The 18,890-nt window shown below is 44.4% G+C and overlaps 1 protein-coding gene across 2 annotated transcripts in view; it reads right to left on the minus strand.

The window, feature by feature from the left end:
• LOC119397007 (arfGAP with SH3 domain, ANK repeat and PH domain-containing protein) overlaps positions 1–18,890 on the minus strand; it is a 108,004-nt gene that overhangs the window by 67,219 nt on the left and 21,895 nt on the right. The window contains exons 12-18 of one of the 2 annotated variants that reach the window (XM_037664422.2): positions 18,390–18,437; positions 18,287–18,326; positions 18,171–18,219; positions 13,113–13,291; positions 11,865–11,998; positions 8,206–8,294; positions 5,031–5,211 (exon numbers count right to left, since the gene is read on the minus strand). In XM_037664422.2, coding sequence (XP_037520350.1) covers positions 5,031–5,211; positions 8,206–8,294; positions 11,865–11,998; positions 13,113–13,291; positions 18,171–18,219; positions 18,287–18,326; positions 18,390–18,437 — 720 coding nt within the window. Of the gene's footprint in view, positions 1–5,030; positions 5,212–8,205; positions 8,295–11,864; positions 11,999–13,112; positions 13,292–18,170; positions 18,220–18,286; positions 18,438–18,890 lie in introns of both variants that reach the window. The other variant, XM_037664420.2, reaches the window with a different exon arrangement.

Raw genomic sequence — 18,890 nt, forward strand, 5'->3', positions numbered from 1 at the left:
ATATGGAAGAGTAGTAGGACGTGAAAATTTATGACATGCCCATTTTTCAAAAACTGCAAAAAACGCATGTAATTTGAGACAATAATCATCGAAATTCAATACCCCAATTTAGGCGAAACCGAAACTGAGCACACCGGAAGTGCAGGAAAACCGCCATCCTTGTTGCAAAAGACCGGAAGCTCACGTGAGAATTTTTGAAAAAAGGTGCGTTGCAGCAGAATATGTTCAAGAAAAACGACAAGCTGTCTCAAATAGCCAAATGAGCACCACCTTTTCTAGGCTCTTGAGGGCTTTCATTTGACGCAAAAAAACTACAACTGAAAATATTTAAGATGGTCAATGGAGTACATGTACGTCATCGCTTGTACAGTAGACTCCTGTTAAACAAAAGCTGAAGGGACCAGGAAAATCTGTTTCATTTAACAGGAGTTTCGTTTACTGAGAGATGAAAAGGGGTGCAGAATTCAAGCACAAAACCAATCATGTTAGAGGCAGTTGTTCCATTTAAGCAGCAATTTCATTTAAGAGAGTTTCGTTTATTGAGAGTCTACTGTATGTTTAAAAAGCACGCCTTTTTTGTTCATTTTTCTTGCTTGGCATGTGCTGCCACATTGTGGGAATACATGGAATTTTTTTCTTGTCTCTTGGTTGGTTGGTTGAGTGCAACTTTATTGTATTTGCCTGCAGGGTTTTAAGTGACCCGGGCTCAGGTCTCCCACAATGGGACGTCGGGATCTTGTCTCAGCGCCGCCTCACAGGCCTGATGGATGGCCCAGCGTCGGTAGCCGAGGTCGTAGCTGCGCAGAGCGGCGGCCCACCTCAGCAATAGGGTCTCTGAGTTTAACTCGTTATTGTGTTGAGCATTACTTTCCCATAGCATGTGTTTGAGCGTAGCTGTTTCCTGTTTGCATATCTTACAGGTGTCTTCTTTGTGTACTTTGGGAAATATCCGTTCCAAGTGAAATGGGTTCAGGAAGGTATTTGTTTGTAGTTGGCGTAGGGCCACTGCTTGTGCCCTGTTTAAGTCTTGGTGTGGTGGTAGGGAATGTTCGTCTGGCTTGTTGATACATCGCTGCGATGACGTTGTATCTTGTCAGTCTCTCGTTCGGCTCAGGGGACCTCCCAAGAGGCCATCCGGGCGTGGTCCGTCAGCTCTCGCGCTCTGCGGTTGGCTACCTCGTTGAGGTTCGTGGGTGCCCGGTCACCCGTGTTGTCGTGGGCGGGGAACCATACGATTAGACTCGGGTGGTCCTTGAGGATGTTGTCGGCTTTGGGCGAAATGCGTCCTTTGACAAAGTTTCTCACTGCCGCCTGGGAGTCACTCAGGATGGTGTTGCAGTCCTGATTTGAGAGGGCCAGGGCGATGGCTTTGGCTCTGATGCTGCACGCGTTTTCGGTTTTGGAGTTGGCGTCTATCACTACTGCAGTGAAGCGTCGACAAAGCGCATGTCGGTTTCCCTGCCATAGGATCAGAGGAGGGCTCTAGCTAGTCTGCAACCTTTGTTAAAAACTGGGTGGACGCTTCCTTGACCGTGTGGTGCAGTCCTATCTCTTTTAATGCTTTACTACAGCGGTGCTATCGCTTGCATACCCGGTCGCGCATAGGCACGCAGTAGCTAGTTTTGTTTTACGGGCATTTCCCGCTTCTTGTGCCTTCACAATGATGGTTTAGAACCTTTCAAAGGGTGACCGCTTTGCTACTTTCTTGTTTATTGCTCCCCGGGGCACGATTGCTGCCTGTTTTCGTGCAGGCGCTGACTGACACAAACGATGCCCTCTTGGTTGTGTTTCCTTTTTTGGGGGCACTCAAAAAGCCGCTTCCGTCTCTTTGGCCATACGACAAAGGAGTATTATAGGTTTCTCACTTGTTTTTGCTTTCCGGATGTGCGCACAATCATAGTTTCCTTCAGTGCGCTCACCCGCGCAGTTCGCTTGCGCTATGGAAATGTGTGTGACTCACTGCTGCAAGTGAGTCTAGCGGCGATTCCTCCAAATCGCCGCTCAATTGCCGAATCAGAATCTGACTCATTGGATGTCAGCTGTCATACAAACAGTTATTTATTAGTTATGACTCGTAGTGTTGATTGATGAACGAGCGACATCTCAAAAGCATGCACGGCGAGACGTTGCTGATTGGATCAAAGGCGACTTTTCTCCTTCCGTGTTTGCATATTTGTTTTTGTACGTCTGTGAACTGTTTATTGCAAAGCATCAGTTTTTAACAGTCCTATAAGCTTTTGTTACAATTTATTTCGCTGTTACTCATGAATAAACCGTGTCTATGTAAACACATAAACGATTTTTTGTCACTTTATGGTCACCCGAAAAAAATTGCGACAATTTTTTTCTGTGATAGGTTGGTATGAAGAACATAAATCGCCAATTAAAAGAAATCGACCCAGGGGAGTCGCATTTGGCAAAAAAAAGATCGACCCTCAAAGGGTGAAGTCCCCAAATTTTTAAGCGATACAAAGCCTGCTGTAGGCTTCCTCTGTATACAAGGACACTAAGCATGAATTGTTGAACACAGCAAACGTTTAGAATATATATTAATTCACTTCTAAAGTGTGCCTAAATGCCCAGTCTTGCGGTCGAGGCCCATCGCTAGCACGACTGACACCGTCACCTTGTAGGAAGCGTAAAGAAAGTTTTAGTGGTCTCAGACCATATTAGAGTGACGTGCCACGAGCGGTGACCCACAGCTCTGCTGCACCGGGCAAGCCAAGAGTGCATTGGTTGTGAACTACACAATTTTTTCTGATATTGTTGCCCAAATAACCAAACTTGGTCGCATTTTGCAAAGCGCTTTGCATCATCATGCGAACCCGTGAAGGTGACATTAGAGAAGTTTAGTGCGTTTGCACACTTCTTCGCTTTAGCATACCGGGTTGCCGTAGCCATGAGAGGCCGGATAGGTGGAGCCACCTGGTGGTGCTACAATGAACCAGGCACGCACAGAATTGCCGTTACGAGAAACCTAATGTACAGTAATACCTCGTTAACTCGAAGTAGTAAAAACCAGAAAGAATTTCGAGATAAGCAGATTTTCGAGATAAGCAAAGTTGCGCAAATCCCACTGAAAGGTCCAGTTCTATCTAAAAATGTTATCACTACTGACCAGTTTCTTAACAGGAGCGCCTAACTGGCTCTTCGTAAAGGTCTTAAAGAAAAATAATGACATACTAGAGCTATAAACCACCTGTGTTTTTCGGCACTGCCTTTTAATTTAGTGCAGAAAAACTGACTAAGGCTGGTCTGATTCTCAGTAAAATTTGCACCTAGCAAAGCTTTCTCGAGTTGCTTAACACATTGCATGTGGCAATCATCCGCGCCGCTGCACTCAACTTTATTTCACATCAAGCGAAGCATGTTTCTTGTTTTGGCTGGTGTGGTCACCCCTTGAGTAGCTGCGTCGACACTGCTGCGATCACCGTGCGTGACGCCACGTTGTTTCGCTTAAGAAAATGGTCAAACCAGCCGATGTGGCAGGCGAGATCAGTGTGGCCCACCGCTAAGTCCAGAGCCAGAGTCCAGAGCCGTTTTGATGTGCGGAAACTTCGAGCCTCAAATCCGCTTCTTTGATTAGGGCTACCTTTCTTTGCAGCATCAGTGACTTGAACTTGTTTGGGGCAGCGCTAAGGAACATAGCAGACGCCACGTGGCGTCTACTATGTGTCTTTGTCCGTGTGTTCCTTAGCGCTGCCCCAAACAAGCTCGACGATGAACCAGCTCGCCCAAACCAAGGTTTTGCTAGATCAGTGATTTGCTTTGCTTTGGCAGCATTATCCTCACCATACCACACGACTGACGAAAAAATCCGCGCGACGTGCCTTGTGTAAATAAAATGTCAAAATCGCATCTCTGACAGCAAACAAAACAGCGTGTACAACCCGTGCTATTTTACAGGGCCTGCCTCTGTGCACGTCTATCGCGTCACATGACATGACAGGGTTGCTTGACCAAGTTGTTGTGCCGCTAGGTTCCGACTTCACTTTCGGGAACAGTGTCCACTTCGTCGTAAGCGCGGCAGCCTCACGCGAACCTTGTGAAACGTATGACATTTTGCCGCTAGTACTTTGTGAAACGGTTCGGCAGCGAAGTTTCTGTTCCACCCTCAGTCAAGACTTCGAGATAACCGAAAGCGGGCACGGAAATACTTTGAGATAAAGTGCAACAAGTACATTGCACCTATGGGAAATCGTTGGGTACCGCGGAAAATTTCGACTTAGCCGATTTTTCGAGATATGCTAGTTCGAGTTATAGAGGTATTACTGTGTTCTACTTCTCTGCAGCTCTTGGCAGCGGCGTAGTTCCGAATGCGGCGTCACAGCCCCTCAGCAAAAACAAAGAAACACACCTATGATTGTGGTTGCACGAAGCGTCACAAGATGTCGATACCATCGTCCGGTAAACTGGTACTCCGGAAACATCTCTGCATATACCAGAATACCGTACACACTAGTATTCACTATAAGAAAATTTTAATGAGTATTGAAGGCATCCGGATGGTTGCTCGAGTGTGTGCAAGAGCAGACGATGCAGCACTGCGTGCGTCACAGTTCTGAGGGCCCACGTGTTCACGCTTCCTACACAGTGACGTGAGTGTCCAACTCGGCGCCCAGACATCGAATCCGAAAGTCGTTCACATAAATAAAGCAATATTAAATTGTTTAGAGAGAATACGAGAATCTTGGAACGTGTATCATGCTTCCTGGAGGAATGACAAACGTTTACAACAAAGAATGCGCAAGCCACAAATTTGATGACACCATCCCTTAAACGTTGTTCAGGTGCACTGTACTCAACCATTCCTTTCCTTTTTACTGAAATTTTCCACTCAACATTTTGTGCAGGCTGTCCACAATCACAGGCGAGATAACCGCTGGCCATAGAGACTGGATTCCCAGAGAAGGAAAGCCCATGCCTTTGCCCTGCAGTGGGCATTGTCAGGCTGATGTTGACAGGTTGACAATGCTCAGTAACCATATCCAAGCGTGGTTAACTACACAGGTTTCAAAGGTCAAGCTTACGTAATTTGGAAGCACTGCCGTGAGAATGGCCCCTTCTGCAAAGGCCTGTAGAAGCTGGTAGAGGTGCCTGGCCGTCACAGCATGCTCCAAGTCATGCAGAAGATCATTCTCGTCTGAGCAGGTCCGCACAGCAAACTTGCGGTCTACGTACTTGGCCCGAATGAACTCACACCGCTCCTCCCTGCGAGCAGCAGCACTCAGAGGTCTACACACCGTCTTCGGATATTTGGTACAGCCCCAGGACAGAAAGGACAAGCGCTAACTGTGCAGCTAGACAATATGCATTTGTGCATAAAACCCTCAGAAAACAGCAACAAGAACAGAGGCAGACGAGAAAAACCCTCGCGACAACCTAACAAGTGGCAAATGTACTTCCAACAAGCAATAAAAATGTAGAGCGTAAGTATGCATTCCACATGAGAGAAAGGTTGATGCACATGTGAAATTAAAAAAAATAACTGGATTGGATTGGATTGGAAAAACTTCATTAACAGTGATGCTTCATTAACAGTGAAACAGCTTCGCTTATCATCCACTTCACAGAGTGAAATGGCTCCTCAACTTTTTTTTAATGTTTATTGTGATAACAATTATATGGACGCTCTCCGCGGATTTTTGCCGTCGCCATTGCTGTAATCTTCTGTATAAAGACCAAATTAATAACGTCACCACGCGCATTCTAGCTGCGGGTAAAAGCTCGCGAGCACTGACGACGAACGCAGCTGAAGCGGAGATTAAGCTAGCCGGCCGTCTGTCTCCGTCGCATGGACAGCGCATGAGATAACATCTTCCCGCGTGCGGGCCTGCCGTCGATTGCTCATCAAACAGAGAGGAAACGCCCCACCCGTCTTCCGTAAGGAGCATGAAAGGACGCCAGGGGAGCGTGGGGGGGGGTACCGCATCGTTCGAAGGGCGCAGTCGCTTGCGCGCGCGCCATCTCGAGGCATCAGGAGACGGCTCGTAAACTTGCTGTGCTCTCAACGCTTACTTTGTGTTTAGAGAGCTCAGAGCAAGAAAACGCTTGGGTTCCTGGAGCGGCCATATTCCCTTAAACCAGTGTTTTGTTGAGTTACGCGAGATCGAATCCAAAAGAGTTAGCTACTAGCCTTACTTCGTTTAACAATACAATTTGTTGGTATCGCAATCATTGCTTCGCCCTTAAGCGAAACTGAGTTTTTTTACCCGTCAGCTATTGACGCCCCAAAGCGAGAGGCGGACGTGTAACATGGGGTAACCGCTTCACTGTGGGCCGTCAGCGACGGGCCCGCTACTGACAGCCGCGTATTTGCGGCTGCTCCGACCAGGATATATGCCTTTATTAATGAGATGACATTTTTAAAAAGCAAGCAAAAATTCGAATTGGAACCCTAGCATGTGAGCTCGAAAGGGCAGGGCCATTTAGGGGGTATTTACCGCAGAGTGATTAAACTCGGACGTGCTGGTATAAGCAATTACGAAAAAGTTCTTCCGAATGAAGATCCATGGATAAAGTATATCTGAGGAAAAGTGTGAACGCGTTTCCACCGTTCGCGTGCTCTTCCATGAACGCGAAGCAAGGAAAATTCGATATTGTTCCATATATATACGGCTAGCGATCCCAGATTTCATTCCGCGATGTCCGGAAACAGAAGTGACAGACATTTTAGCAGCACACATGTAGTAGTTATTACTGAACATTGCTTTCCTTATGTGCCGTGCGACGCTTGAAACGAGCTATCAGCAGCGTTTCTAGAACAGACGACGTCCGCCGATGAATCGCCGTCGCACTTTCTCGCTTCCGAGAGGCCTAGACGTCACGAGCCTCTGCGGAGAGCGCGTTTTCCTGTCGAGCCGACTTGCAGAACAGAAGCTGCATTGGCACCGTGCATAGCATCGAGGCTTATTCGGGACGCACTCGCGAGCGCTATTTATTCAGCGGAATAATTCTTGGTCCATGGTTGTGACTTTGGCAGCCCTAAGATCAAGCTGCACATGTTCTGACACGCCGGCCGTGCGATTGCCGGTGATAGACACCCCCAAACCCGAGACTTTGGCGCATTTTGGCGCAATTTTCGTCGATATTATCAGGATGGCGCAGTAAATACAATTTGGCACACTTTGGCGCAGTTGGCGCAGGAGTGGAATCACTGCATTAACAAAGTTCGGAGGCGTGTGCCTTAGCACACAGTGGGCCGCTCGCACGACGGGACCCTTTTTTAACTTTGCACATGTTCAGCTACGCTGTAGAGTTGTCTTTTTTCCAGGCCTTCTGCTAAATCTTCATCACTCAAAATATTTTCCACTTTTAGTATGTTGAACAGGCCACCACTGCATATTTTACGTGTGCCCTTTTGGTTTGCCGTGTTCTCCCAAAAAATATTAAATTTCGCAACTTTATCCAATTCTACCTGTGCCAAAAGCACTCATATTGGTACGCTTTGAAGACCTCAGAATTTCTACAGTCGCATCACTTGATCAGATTGCCGCAAACACCATTTTATCGACCGCATCGCATAGAAGTCCTTTGAAAAAAACTGTCAATACCCTCTAGCTCAGTCAGCACGATGCTATAAGGTCTCAGAAATTGGTGGGAAAAATTTTGGCAACAAAAATAAGCCAGCAGAACTAGCTTTGAACTTGAACAAAAACGTGAAAATCTCTTGAGCCATACTTATGATAGTTGGAAAATGGTTGATTTGGCACGAAATGACTCTACTATTAGCCTTCAATGCACTATATAACCGTGTTGCAGCAAACAAGGCCAAGGTTCAGGATGAGAAATTCTTGATTCTTGGCTCTAGCGGCCCCCCCGTTCTTACTAAAGCCAATCAGTCGTTACGGAGCACATATGAGATCACCAATGTTTTGAGACATGCCCACCGCTCATATTTCCTCCATCAATGCCCTGCTTGAAAGCATCTAAATACTAACGCTAACGATCCTGTGCCAGTTAGGAGAAGCACTCTTGCAGGGGCACAACATTCAATATATGGCAGTTTTCATTGGATTTCTAGGGCAATATTACAGCTGTTCCAAAGTATCCAGGTTTGACTCTACATATAAATGGTAAGCTTGCACCTATACTGCAACATCATAAAGAAAGCAGATCATTTGATTAAAAAATACTGAAATTAGGCAAAACATTGAGAACAGGATAATGCAAAGAACCAGCATGGTTACAAGCAGCAAGACTTACATTGGACTTGTAGGGGTCGGTTTTCTGGACTGTGTCATGGTTGCCTCCATTGTTTCATTGAAACCATTGTTTGTCATTACCCTTGCAAGCTAGAATAAACATAACCTGTAATAAGATTCTAACATCACAATATCACAGCTCCTTTTAAGAGGTATTTCCTACAAAACATGAAACGGGAGAAAAAAAAATTAACTTGAGAAAAACAAGAATGATGGTTTGAAGCAGCTTCGAAATGAATGAGGTCATCAATCTTTGGGGTTTGCCGTAGGGGAGGGCTCCAAATAATTTCAACTACGTTGAACGTGGATGAGGTTGTGCCCACTTCACACACAAACTTTGGAAATGCTGGGAAGTCCTTTTTTCTATGCCATTAGTAATCAAGAACATTTTGTGTGCAAGACATGCTAAGCCTACAGGAGCCCTGTCAAGTACTGCTGCCATGGTGACGTTCAAAAGTAGTAATGCAAACTCAAGTACCAGCAATGAGAACATGAAGTTAAAATATAAAAAGCAACAGATATCAAAAGTACCAGAATGGCTGTGCCATTTGAAAAATACAATAAGGAAGAGTTGCAAATACAGTAGAACCCCGCTGATACGTTTTTGAAGGGACCGTAGGAAATAAACGTAAGAGACGGGAAACGTAAGAGCCGAAAAACAGGAAAAACGGCCAAATATTTAGTGGTACAGAATTTTATTTCAATTCTTACAAGCAGCACGAAAATTGGCGCGCTCAGCCGCGATCTAGCTCGATGGATAGAAACGCGGAGCTTAGGACGGCCTCATCCACAGAAATGTAATCAACGTATGTGATTTTTTTTAACACCAACAGCTGTAGGCATGAAAGAACTAAGCACACGCAATCACGACCGGCGCGCCGAGTCCGACCGCGAACCGCACGCACGACCATGCGAGCTCCAACCAGCTCGAACTCCTCCCGTTCTCCGACAAATAACGATGATGATGAGTCTACACCAACGCGATGGCAGAAGTGAATGCCAATCTCGAAGGCCTTGCTTTCGCAAGCAATTACGTCATACACGCCATGTTCGTGCAATACAAATCTCAAAGGCTATGCTTTTGTCAATAGTAAATGCCAATCTCGAAGGCCTTGCTTTCGCGAGCAGTTACGTCATAGACGCCATCTTTGCAATTCGAATCTCGAAGGCCATGCTTTTGTTTGCATCGATTGAAAGATTCTGTTGCTTGCGCCTCTCATGCGGCTAATATTACGGTCAAACGAGGCCAAGCTGCGTGAAAATGCACCATGGCCGCTCTCTTTGGTAGTCACTCGGTCGGCTCCGAGCGCACTTCGCGACGTATCATACGGGAACGGTCCGACAGTTACGACGTAACAGCGGGGTTCCCAATACATTGTATCCTATGGGAGCTATGCCGGGACCGGCGGAAAACGATGTAACAGCCGGGAAAACGCAGCAGTGAGGAACGTAACAGCGGGGTTCTACTGTACAATGTTTTCTCGCATATAACTAGGCTTGCCATCTGTCCAGTTTTACACCGGCCTGGCCGACTTTAGATAGCAGGCCAGTTGCCAGACCACACCGGCCACCAGTGGCCGGTGTTTTTTTTTTTTTTTTTTTGTCATAATATCTTGATTTTTTTTTGTGTGTTTTATAAGCGTCAGATCAACAACTACAATGGTAAATATTTATCGTCAATCACCCTAAACTCTTACACTATTGGTCAACCACTTTCTAGGACCCCTTCAAGCGTAGCAATCGTTGGAAAAGAGCATACTGTCACGTGCTCGTGACGTCGACGAAGGCAGCAGACAGCGTATCCGAGATGAAACTTTTTATTTGGCCGAACTTGTGGCCAGGAAACTGAAAGTCAAACTACAGCAATACACTGATACACAACGTACGCTGATAGCGGCGAACAGAGCGTCGACCGTCGAAAAACTGACAAGCAGTGAAGCGTGTCGGAATTTATACACGTGCCGTCGAATATTCCAGCGTTATCGCTGGCTCGTTCGCATCTTGCGCGCAATCTTAACAAAACGATCTACAATAATCGCGAAGCTTCGCGAACAATGAGGCACGGTTTGCACTGAGCATTGCTGACAGTCTTTGTGGGCGAAAACCGAATGCAGCAAAAGTGATAATAAGAAACACACGTGGCAATATTATTGCGTGTACACAAATATCCGACATTTCAGTGGCATATGCCCTCTATACATTTTAACATTGTTTGTGTCTATAATAGAGCAGTGCGAATAGCAAAATTTTGGGTGCGAAGCGAATTCGAATATTGAAGTGTGAGTGCGAATCGAATCAAATATTTTTAGAATATTTCTCGAATATTTTCAATACTTCGAAGCGAAATTGCAGAAAAAAAGTTAAAGAGGATTCCTAAGCGTATTCTTATGAGATAGCAACATGGGAGTGTTTCTTTTCGCTAGGTTGATGAAGCACTGGTGGGGTGGTGTTTCATAGTTGCCTTATTAAGAATGAGGCAATGTAGAAGGCGAATTCTATTTATGTACATGATTTGGTGCAACCAAAGTGTTGCCGACAACACTTTACACGTGATAGGCAAAGATGCCATTTCCTCAGCCTCTCCTCCTCTTTCAAATTCTGTGGAAGCCCAACTGATGTGGCGGACAAAGGTGTGCTCCCTTCAAGTCCAGAGTTCCAAATCTGCCTCGTAGATGTCGATATATAAGAACATCTGAAATTTTTGATGCTAAAAAGCTTCGGCGTCCAATTTTTTGGACTTCCTGCCCAAATTTCAGGTGCAAAACAGCATTAATTGAGCCCCCACCTCTGCCACATCTTTCATCTCCATGTTGGAAACAGCGTTTTCTTGAGTTAATACATTTGGGACCGTAGCAGAGCGTGAAAGGCAGCTTTGCCGCAATAATGGGGCGTGATGAGGTGAAGCATACTGAAAATCTGGGGACCACTTTCAATTGGACGTTGCCTGTGTCTTGGCTAAGTTCGACCATAACGGAGCTTGAAAGGCAGCTTTGCCGCAAAACGAGAGTGTTATGAGGTGAAGCATATTGAAAATCTGAAGGGGTCATTTTCAATTGGACGTTGACTGTCTTTGTTTTTGGGAAGTTCGAATAGTTCGAATCGTAAAATTCCAGTGCGAATCTAATCGAATAGCAAACACTATTAAAAAAAAATATTCGAAATTTCGAATATTCTCACACCCCTAGTCCATAATGCCACTGGCCAGTTGGATTTAGACACAGAGATCTTTTTTATGGACCAAGTAATGTGGTTACTTTTTAATGCAGCACATTCAGAGCAATAAGCGAAGCGTTATTCGAGTTACAGCTATTTTTATGCTAGCAATTAGACTAGTTGGTTAGTGCCATTTTTGTTTGTGCATTAGGTTCATTTGGCTCAAGGAAAGCAATGCTACGTTAAATGGCACGAAGACTTGACATGGCGTCTATTGTTCAACATTAATTTCGTCTGCTGTTAAGGGCCAGTTCTTTTTTCGGGAAAACCCTACATATCACTTGCACCCCTAGCAGGGCAGAATTTGACTTTTGAACCAGGTGACAGAAGTCACTAACAATGCAGAATACAAGACCCACAAAAAGGTGTCTGCTACTGCTGCAAGGGTCACGAAGATGAAATTAAATCCACTACATGAAGCTCAGTAAATGAGTGCTACAAACTCACCAACAGTTGTGATGTTCCCAAGTTGTCGAGTGTAAGCGACTGTATCCTGGAGATGTGTACACCGAGCTCCCGGTGCACTCCTGAACACTCAATGCAGGTCAAAATTCCAAAGTTCGTCGATAGCCATGTTGGATCTGTTTGCAAAGTGTGCATATCATAACAAAGCATAAATGTATTCTTCTGTGCTATCTTGCATTGTACTGTGAATGTGGTATTGAGGCTTCTGTGCAAGGTCGCCCTGAAATCAACTGTGTGCGCTTGAATGCATAACAACTCCACATGACAAGATGCATTCATCATAATAGGCTACGCATACGCAGTCGAAACAATAACAGATAAAAGCAACCCCTGTAGAAAGAAAATAGTGTACTTGATGTGACCTAATGATCAGCACACATATTAAAGGCCCGCCAACAAGATACAAAGGAATGCCACTGTGCTCCATGTAGGTGGGCCTTAACCAATGCTTCAGGCATTGTTCAAGAGGCGCATATATCAGAGTAAAAATTAAAGACAAAAGCTCTTCACTATTGCTGCAGCCAAGCAACCTAGGCACACATTTTTCATCGGCTAAATTAAAGAGCAGTGAGGTCATCTAGTGGTGCCAATCAAATTAGTTTCCTACAGTGCAGCAGCAAGGACAACATTGCAAATATCTTGCACCAAGGCTGCTTTATTCCTCAGTCACATGGCTCATCTCTTGATTCTTAAATTGTGCGAAAACGCTGCCGTTCTGTAGTCAAGGCTACTGTGAACACGTACGCCAAAAATTATAGCAATGCACACGGCAGGGAATTTACAATTACGCTTCAGAGAGAGCTAGAAATTGCTTGCTCTTCCCTTGGCATAATCGATGGGCCTGACAACGTCAATGGAGGGGAGGACACGGCCATTGTCTGACGTGAGCATTCTTGTGCTGCATAGTTCCTGTGGCTGCCACAGAGTGCCGCCACGTGCCAGCGCCATGCTCTGTAGTGAGCTCTAATTCCACAGTAGCGACACTAGCACGCTCGTGATCACACCAAAAGTGAGCCAAGGTGCTTATAGTAAAAGAAGGGAAAGCGCTCAAGGTCATGACGTCCATCCGCTTGTGTCAGGACAAAAGGTTAGAAAAACATTTAAAGCTTGCAACAAAGCCCTGTAATTCCGGTCATACGTGAGAGGCAATAAACTCTAACGATCTCATGGAACAGTGTTGCAGGGCCCCTTTAAGTGCGCGAAGTATCTGCTGCCAGAATGGCCCCAGACCTTTGGTTGAGTTGCAGTCGCAGCAGCGGTCATTCCCAGGCAGCTGCTGCACCTGCCTTATGATGGACTGCTGAAACTCCAAGAGAGACTGATTCCCTGTGCCCCCACCAGCCTGTCCTGGTTCAGTGAATGCCTTGCGAAGTGCTCCTTCTTTGCAGTTCACCAACACTGCTTTCCACCTGCACACACATTTTGGCGCCCAACATTAGGCAAAGCACCCTTTTCTCCGGCTCTTCTTACCCGTCATAGGCAACAAAAAATCAGAATAGTATGGGAAATGGGGGAACCCTGTCACTTCCTCCTTGTCACCTTCTCTGAGGGAAATCGACCAGTCCCTAGAAATCTTCATGCTGATAGGCCGAGGGAACTGACGTTGGCTGTAGCCGAGATCGGACGGACGAGAAGTGTTCGGGAAAGCACGAAGAAGAAATCCCAGGTAAATACCTTGCTTGCCGACCTTTATTCCTGTGCCACCTGTTGACAATGCATTGAGATCACCCTTCGCGGTGCCAACATATTCTAGAAATCCGGAACAAACCTTGTTTGTGTGTGTGCGCGCATTGGGAAGCTAGTCGGTGTTCGTGGCACCTGAATAGGAGCTAGACGGGGTAGAACCCGCCTACAACAGATAAGCCCACTCATTTAGTGGGAATGCGCAGCCTTTAAGGGATTATGACAGAAATGTTAGCCAGACTCTTGATTTTCGGGTGGTTATGTACAGATGAGAACTATGGCTGATGTACAAATATGAGCTCAAGGAAGAAGACGACGTCCTTGGGTTGTGGTGCTAGGCCAAAATTTTTGAAGGTCCATGCATGAACAATACTATGCCGTGATAATAAACCATAATTTGTTCTCAAAACAACGGCCACACAATGGCTATTCATATGCACTGCTGACCAAATGTGAAAAAAAAAAGAACGTGCTAAATGTGAAGAAACATAAGATGCCTTATGGAGTTTTCAGGTCTTAATGAGCTGTTGTGCTTCATAGGGCTCCATGGAGGTCCACTATCTTAGGCAACTAACAATGCCCAAGAGGCTAAGATAGTAATGATTTCCTCGTCGAGCAGCTCAGCTTACACAACCTGAAAAGCTTGTTTGTCGCTGTGAACACAGCCTTGATGTACATCGCTGGCCAACCTTCTTTAAATTGTGAGAAAATTTGTGAAGGTACGGGATTACGTAGGCCAGACTAGCAGATGCCTGAACGCGCATCTGCTCGAGCACAACAATAAGGTGCAGAATACTGCCATAGATGGACAACTTGCTGCCCATTGTAAGAAATGTGATGCGAAGCCAGAGTGTTTTCCTCTCTTTAATCAAACAATGGTTCTGTATCACCACTTGAACAAGATTACTGGGGACATGGTGGAGGCGTCTGAGATAGCCAGGGCAGGAAATGGGTGTGTCAGCATGCTGTCTGCTCTCTTATCTAAGAAAGAGCCTTATTTTCCTGGCTTACGTGTCACGTCTATGTACCTTCTTTCTGTCTGCCAGCTGTTCCCTCTTGCAGTTTCAGATGAGTGTTTATCTATGCTCAGGATCTGCAACAAAACCTTAGTTGAAAGTAAGCGCTTGTCCTGTGTTCATCTTGTCTCGTATTCGTTTAGCACACTATGGTTTCTGAAGTACGATGAACCAACAACTTCCCCAAACGTCCTCCCTTCTTTCTTAGACAGTAGTTACAAATGACACAAGCAGATTTGCTTGACAAAAACTTTCGTTTGGTGTCTTCTTGCTAAAATACAGGGTGTTTCAAGAAATGTGTCCAACCTTCTCAAAAATTCAGGAAAATGCGATATTTGATTGCTGCCTTCAGAATTGGTTTTCTGTAGTGGCAGGGATTTTAAGATGGTTAAAGAAATTATTTGGGAGCGTAATTAAAAAAGTTAAATTAATTAACTTTTTAATTAGTGGAGTTAGGCGGTTGTGTCAAATGGGAGAATTAAAGTTCTTTATGCCAGAAACCCAACTCAACTTTGAGATTTCGAAAAAGTGGCATTTAGTAATATTTACGAAGTAATGAAAATTAACCAAATTCAATGGCGAAACCTAAGCAGAAACATAGAAGAACGCAACTGCCATATTCTTCTGAGACGTCCAACATGAGTGAATGACTTTTTCTGTAGCGCTAGGCATCTTAAGATGGTCAGAGACATGACTTGAGACAGTAATTAAGAAAGTTAAATTAATTAATTTTTATTTTAGTGGAGTTAGGTGACTGTGTCAAATTGGGGAATTGAAGTTCTTCATGCCAGAAACCCATCCCAACATTGAGATTTCGAAAAAGCGGCCTCTAGTAATAAATACGAAGTAATGAATTCCCACCGAATTTGATGGCTTTTGCTGTTGAAAGCCGTTGCATTTCGTTCAGTCCAGTTCAGTTTATTTTCCTTAAAGGCCCCGTTAGGGGTGTTACATAAGGGGTTGGGTACATCATGTGATGGGTAATTCCAAATAAAAACCATTGAACTTTGTAAAAAGAGGAGGAAAAAAGCAAAATGTTGATACACTGTGCAAACGAAAACGAAAACAAAAACACGCGCTAGGTAATTAATTTGGCAACATTAGGAGAAACAACATAATGTGCTAATTATAACGTAATAACTGTTGAAAATCATGCAAAAAAATAACACTGTACACATAAATACAACATAAAAACAATGAACCGTTGTAGAAATAAATACTCGCGTTAAATACAATCAATGGCAACTAATTTGGTAAAACAGAAGACACGGCAGCAATGAACATATGGTTGTTATTTGTAGATACAACATGGTGCGGAAGGGCATTGCACTCTGACGCTGCTCGAGAAAAAAATGATGCAGAAAAAGTAGTGTGTGAACGCGGTTTTAAAACCTGTAGCTGGTGACCAGTGCGTTGCGATATTCTTGCTGGTGGGGTGATGTACGGCATGCGGTTAAGTGAACTGTAGAAAAACTTGTGAAAAAGACCAAGGCTGGCTATCGTACGACGGTGCAAGAGTGATTGTAATTTAGATTTTTCTTTTAAGGCTGATATGCTTACGTCATACGAGAAGGATGAATGAATGTATCTTGCTGCGCGATTTTGAATTGACTCAAGTGCGTTGATGAGGTATTTTTGATATGGGTCCCAGATTGGTGAAGCATATTCAAGTTTAGGCCTGATTAGTGATATGTACGCTAGTAGTCTCACGTCGCGTGGGGCATGACGTGAGTGGCGCCTCAAAAAGCCTAGTGATTGGTTCGCCGATGATAGAATGCTGTTGATATGCGTGCCCCAGTTAACATCAGATGAAATTAAGACTCCTAAGTACTTGAATGATGGGACTGTTTCAATGGGGCTATTGGCTATTGTGTAAGAAGAAGGAATGGGGCTGCGACTACGGGTAAATGACATATGTTTACATTTTTTTGGATTAAGAGTCATTAGCCACTGGGTACACCAAGTCTGTACATGGTTAAGGTTTTGCTGCAATGTATCTGCATCTGTAATATCGTTAATGGTATGATAAATCACGCAGTCATCCGCGAACATACGGATTTTACAAGTTACATGGAGGGGTAAGTCATTGATATATATCAAAAAAAGAAGTGGGCCAAGAACGGACCCCTGGGGGACACCTGAAGTAACCGGAAGTGGGACTGAGGACTGATCACTCACGCTGACGAATTGCGAGCGGTTGACTAAGAATGCTTCAAGCCATTTTAGTACGACGGAGTTTAAGTTCAAGAAGGAAAGTTTATGTAACAAGTGTCGGTGAGAAACCTTGTCAAAAGCTTTTTGATAGTCGAGAAAGATAGCGTCAGTTTGTTTGTTACAGTCAAGATTCATATGAAGGTCGTGAATGAAAAGAGCTAGCTGTGTTTCGCAAGAAAGGGCCTTACGAAATCCATGCTGTGCAGGATGAAAGAAATGATTGGCATCTAAATGGTCCATAATGATTTTACTAGGCAAACTCGTGAGGGAGGTGGGGCAATAATTTAGCGGGTGAAGCCTGCTTTGTAGATGGGAATGACTTTCCCCACTTTCCAGTCGTGAGGGATGCAACCTACTGAAAGTGACTGAGCAAACAACAGACACAAAAATGCCGAGGATATATCCTTAGTGTTTTTTAACAGTTTTGAGTTAATACCATCGATACCGGCACAGGACGAAAGTTTTAGGTTATCAATCACATTTGAAATATCATCTACGCTGAACGTAATGGCCGGCATTCTAGATACTATGTTGCTAGACAGTAATGGCAGAGGAGCACTAGTATCCTTAGTAAAAACTGAGACGAAGGCATTGTTGAAAGTTGTGGCGCAGTCAGTATCAGACATAATGTTCCCCGAATCATCAGCAAGTATTATGGCGCGAACATGACTTGGGTTTATTACCTGCCAAAATTTCTTCGGGTTTTCTCTAAGAATTTTGGGTAAGTCGTTGTTAAAAAAATCATGCTTGGCACCACGAACAGCAGGTAGGTACATTTTTTCGGCAGAATAATGTTTTTCCCAAGCGTTAGCATTCGTACTCTGTTTAGCAGCTCGGAAAAGTCTTTTTATTTTCTAAACGCTTCAAGTGATTAGTGAACCACGGATTCTGCCGATTCTCACGGAAGGTAATTTTCGGTATGTGCTTGTCTGCTAATTGAATCATTTTACTTTTAAAGAGCACCCAATTATCATCAATAGATCGTTCGTGAAATCGAGACTCAAAGTGAGATAGAAAGGCGGTTAACTCGTCGTTAATGGCTCGCAAGTTTCCTCTATCGTATAGGCCGATTGTTTTGCTACACGTTGCACGTGGTGATGCGGAAAATAAAAATTTGGCGTGAAGTACTTTGTGGTCACTGATAGGAGGAAGAAAGGTTAAAGATGATAAGCTGTCTGGATGATTAGTTAGTATAAGGTCTAAGACGTTCGCACAGTCACCCGAAACACGTGTTGGTTCAGTAACAAGCTGTGAAAGATTAAAATTTAAACAGACGTCGATGAAATCTCTAGCTTCAGCGTTAGTTGACGCTCCGGAAGATAGATAGAAATATCTCAGCAGCACCGAGTCCACAGCATCAGGCACTTTCACTTACGCCTCCATTTCCAAGTCATCGTCAGCTTGAAAGTGGTACGTTCGGTTATCTGCACAGAGAAATGTGGAGCACTAGTAAGACAATGCTTGGACACATTACAGCTGACGATCACTCACAGGATATCAAGTCAAAGGAACGCTTCTCTTCTTGTAGGCTCTGCGGAAGAGGGCGAGTTGCACATTGAAGTGTATTGGGGCACACAAGGCTTTGTGAACCTACCTTCACTTGGCATGTAAGAAGGTTGAGCTTTGTAGGCGATTTTGTTTCCTGAAAAATATTGTTAAAAAATAAATGTATAGTCTTCATGCAAAACAGTAGAATCTGAATGAGATGAATTCTTTGGCTAATTTTTTTCTTTTTCAAGCAGAGCTTCTCATGACTTGCAGTTAAATTTCCAACAAGATAAAGATGCCATTTGGTGTCTTGTGAGTATAACCTCTTCAGCGGTGGCATAATGTGAGCTCAGTTTAGCGGCTTCAGGTGCATTGTGAGATTTCTTTCAGCCCACCTAGGCACTGCATACTCATTTTTTATTACTTTGTGAATTAACTAGCGCCTTCTGTAATCAGAAGTGGCAACTTAAAAAGAAAACATTCAGTAAAGACAGACACCTCCAGCTTCTATGGCCATGCGTTTAAGTGTCCTCTTCTTTTTCTTTTTTTTCATCAATACTATATATGAGCATCCACAGCAAAAAAAAAAAAAAAAAAAAAAGAAAGA

The sequence above is a fragment of the Rhipicephalus sanguineus genome, chromosome 6 (assembly GCF_013339695.2).
Source record: "Rhipicephalus sanguineus isolate Rsan-2018 chromosome 6, BIME_Rsan_1.4, whole genome shotgun sequence".
NCBI lineage: Eukaryota > Metazoa > Arthropoda > Arachnida > Ixodida > Ixodidae > Rhipicephalus > Rhipicephalus sanguineus.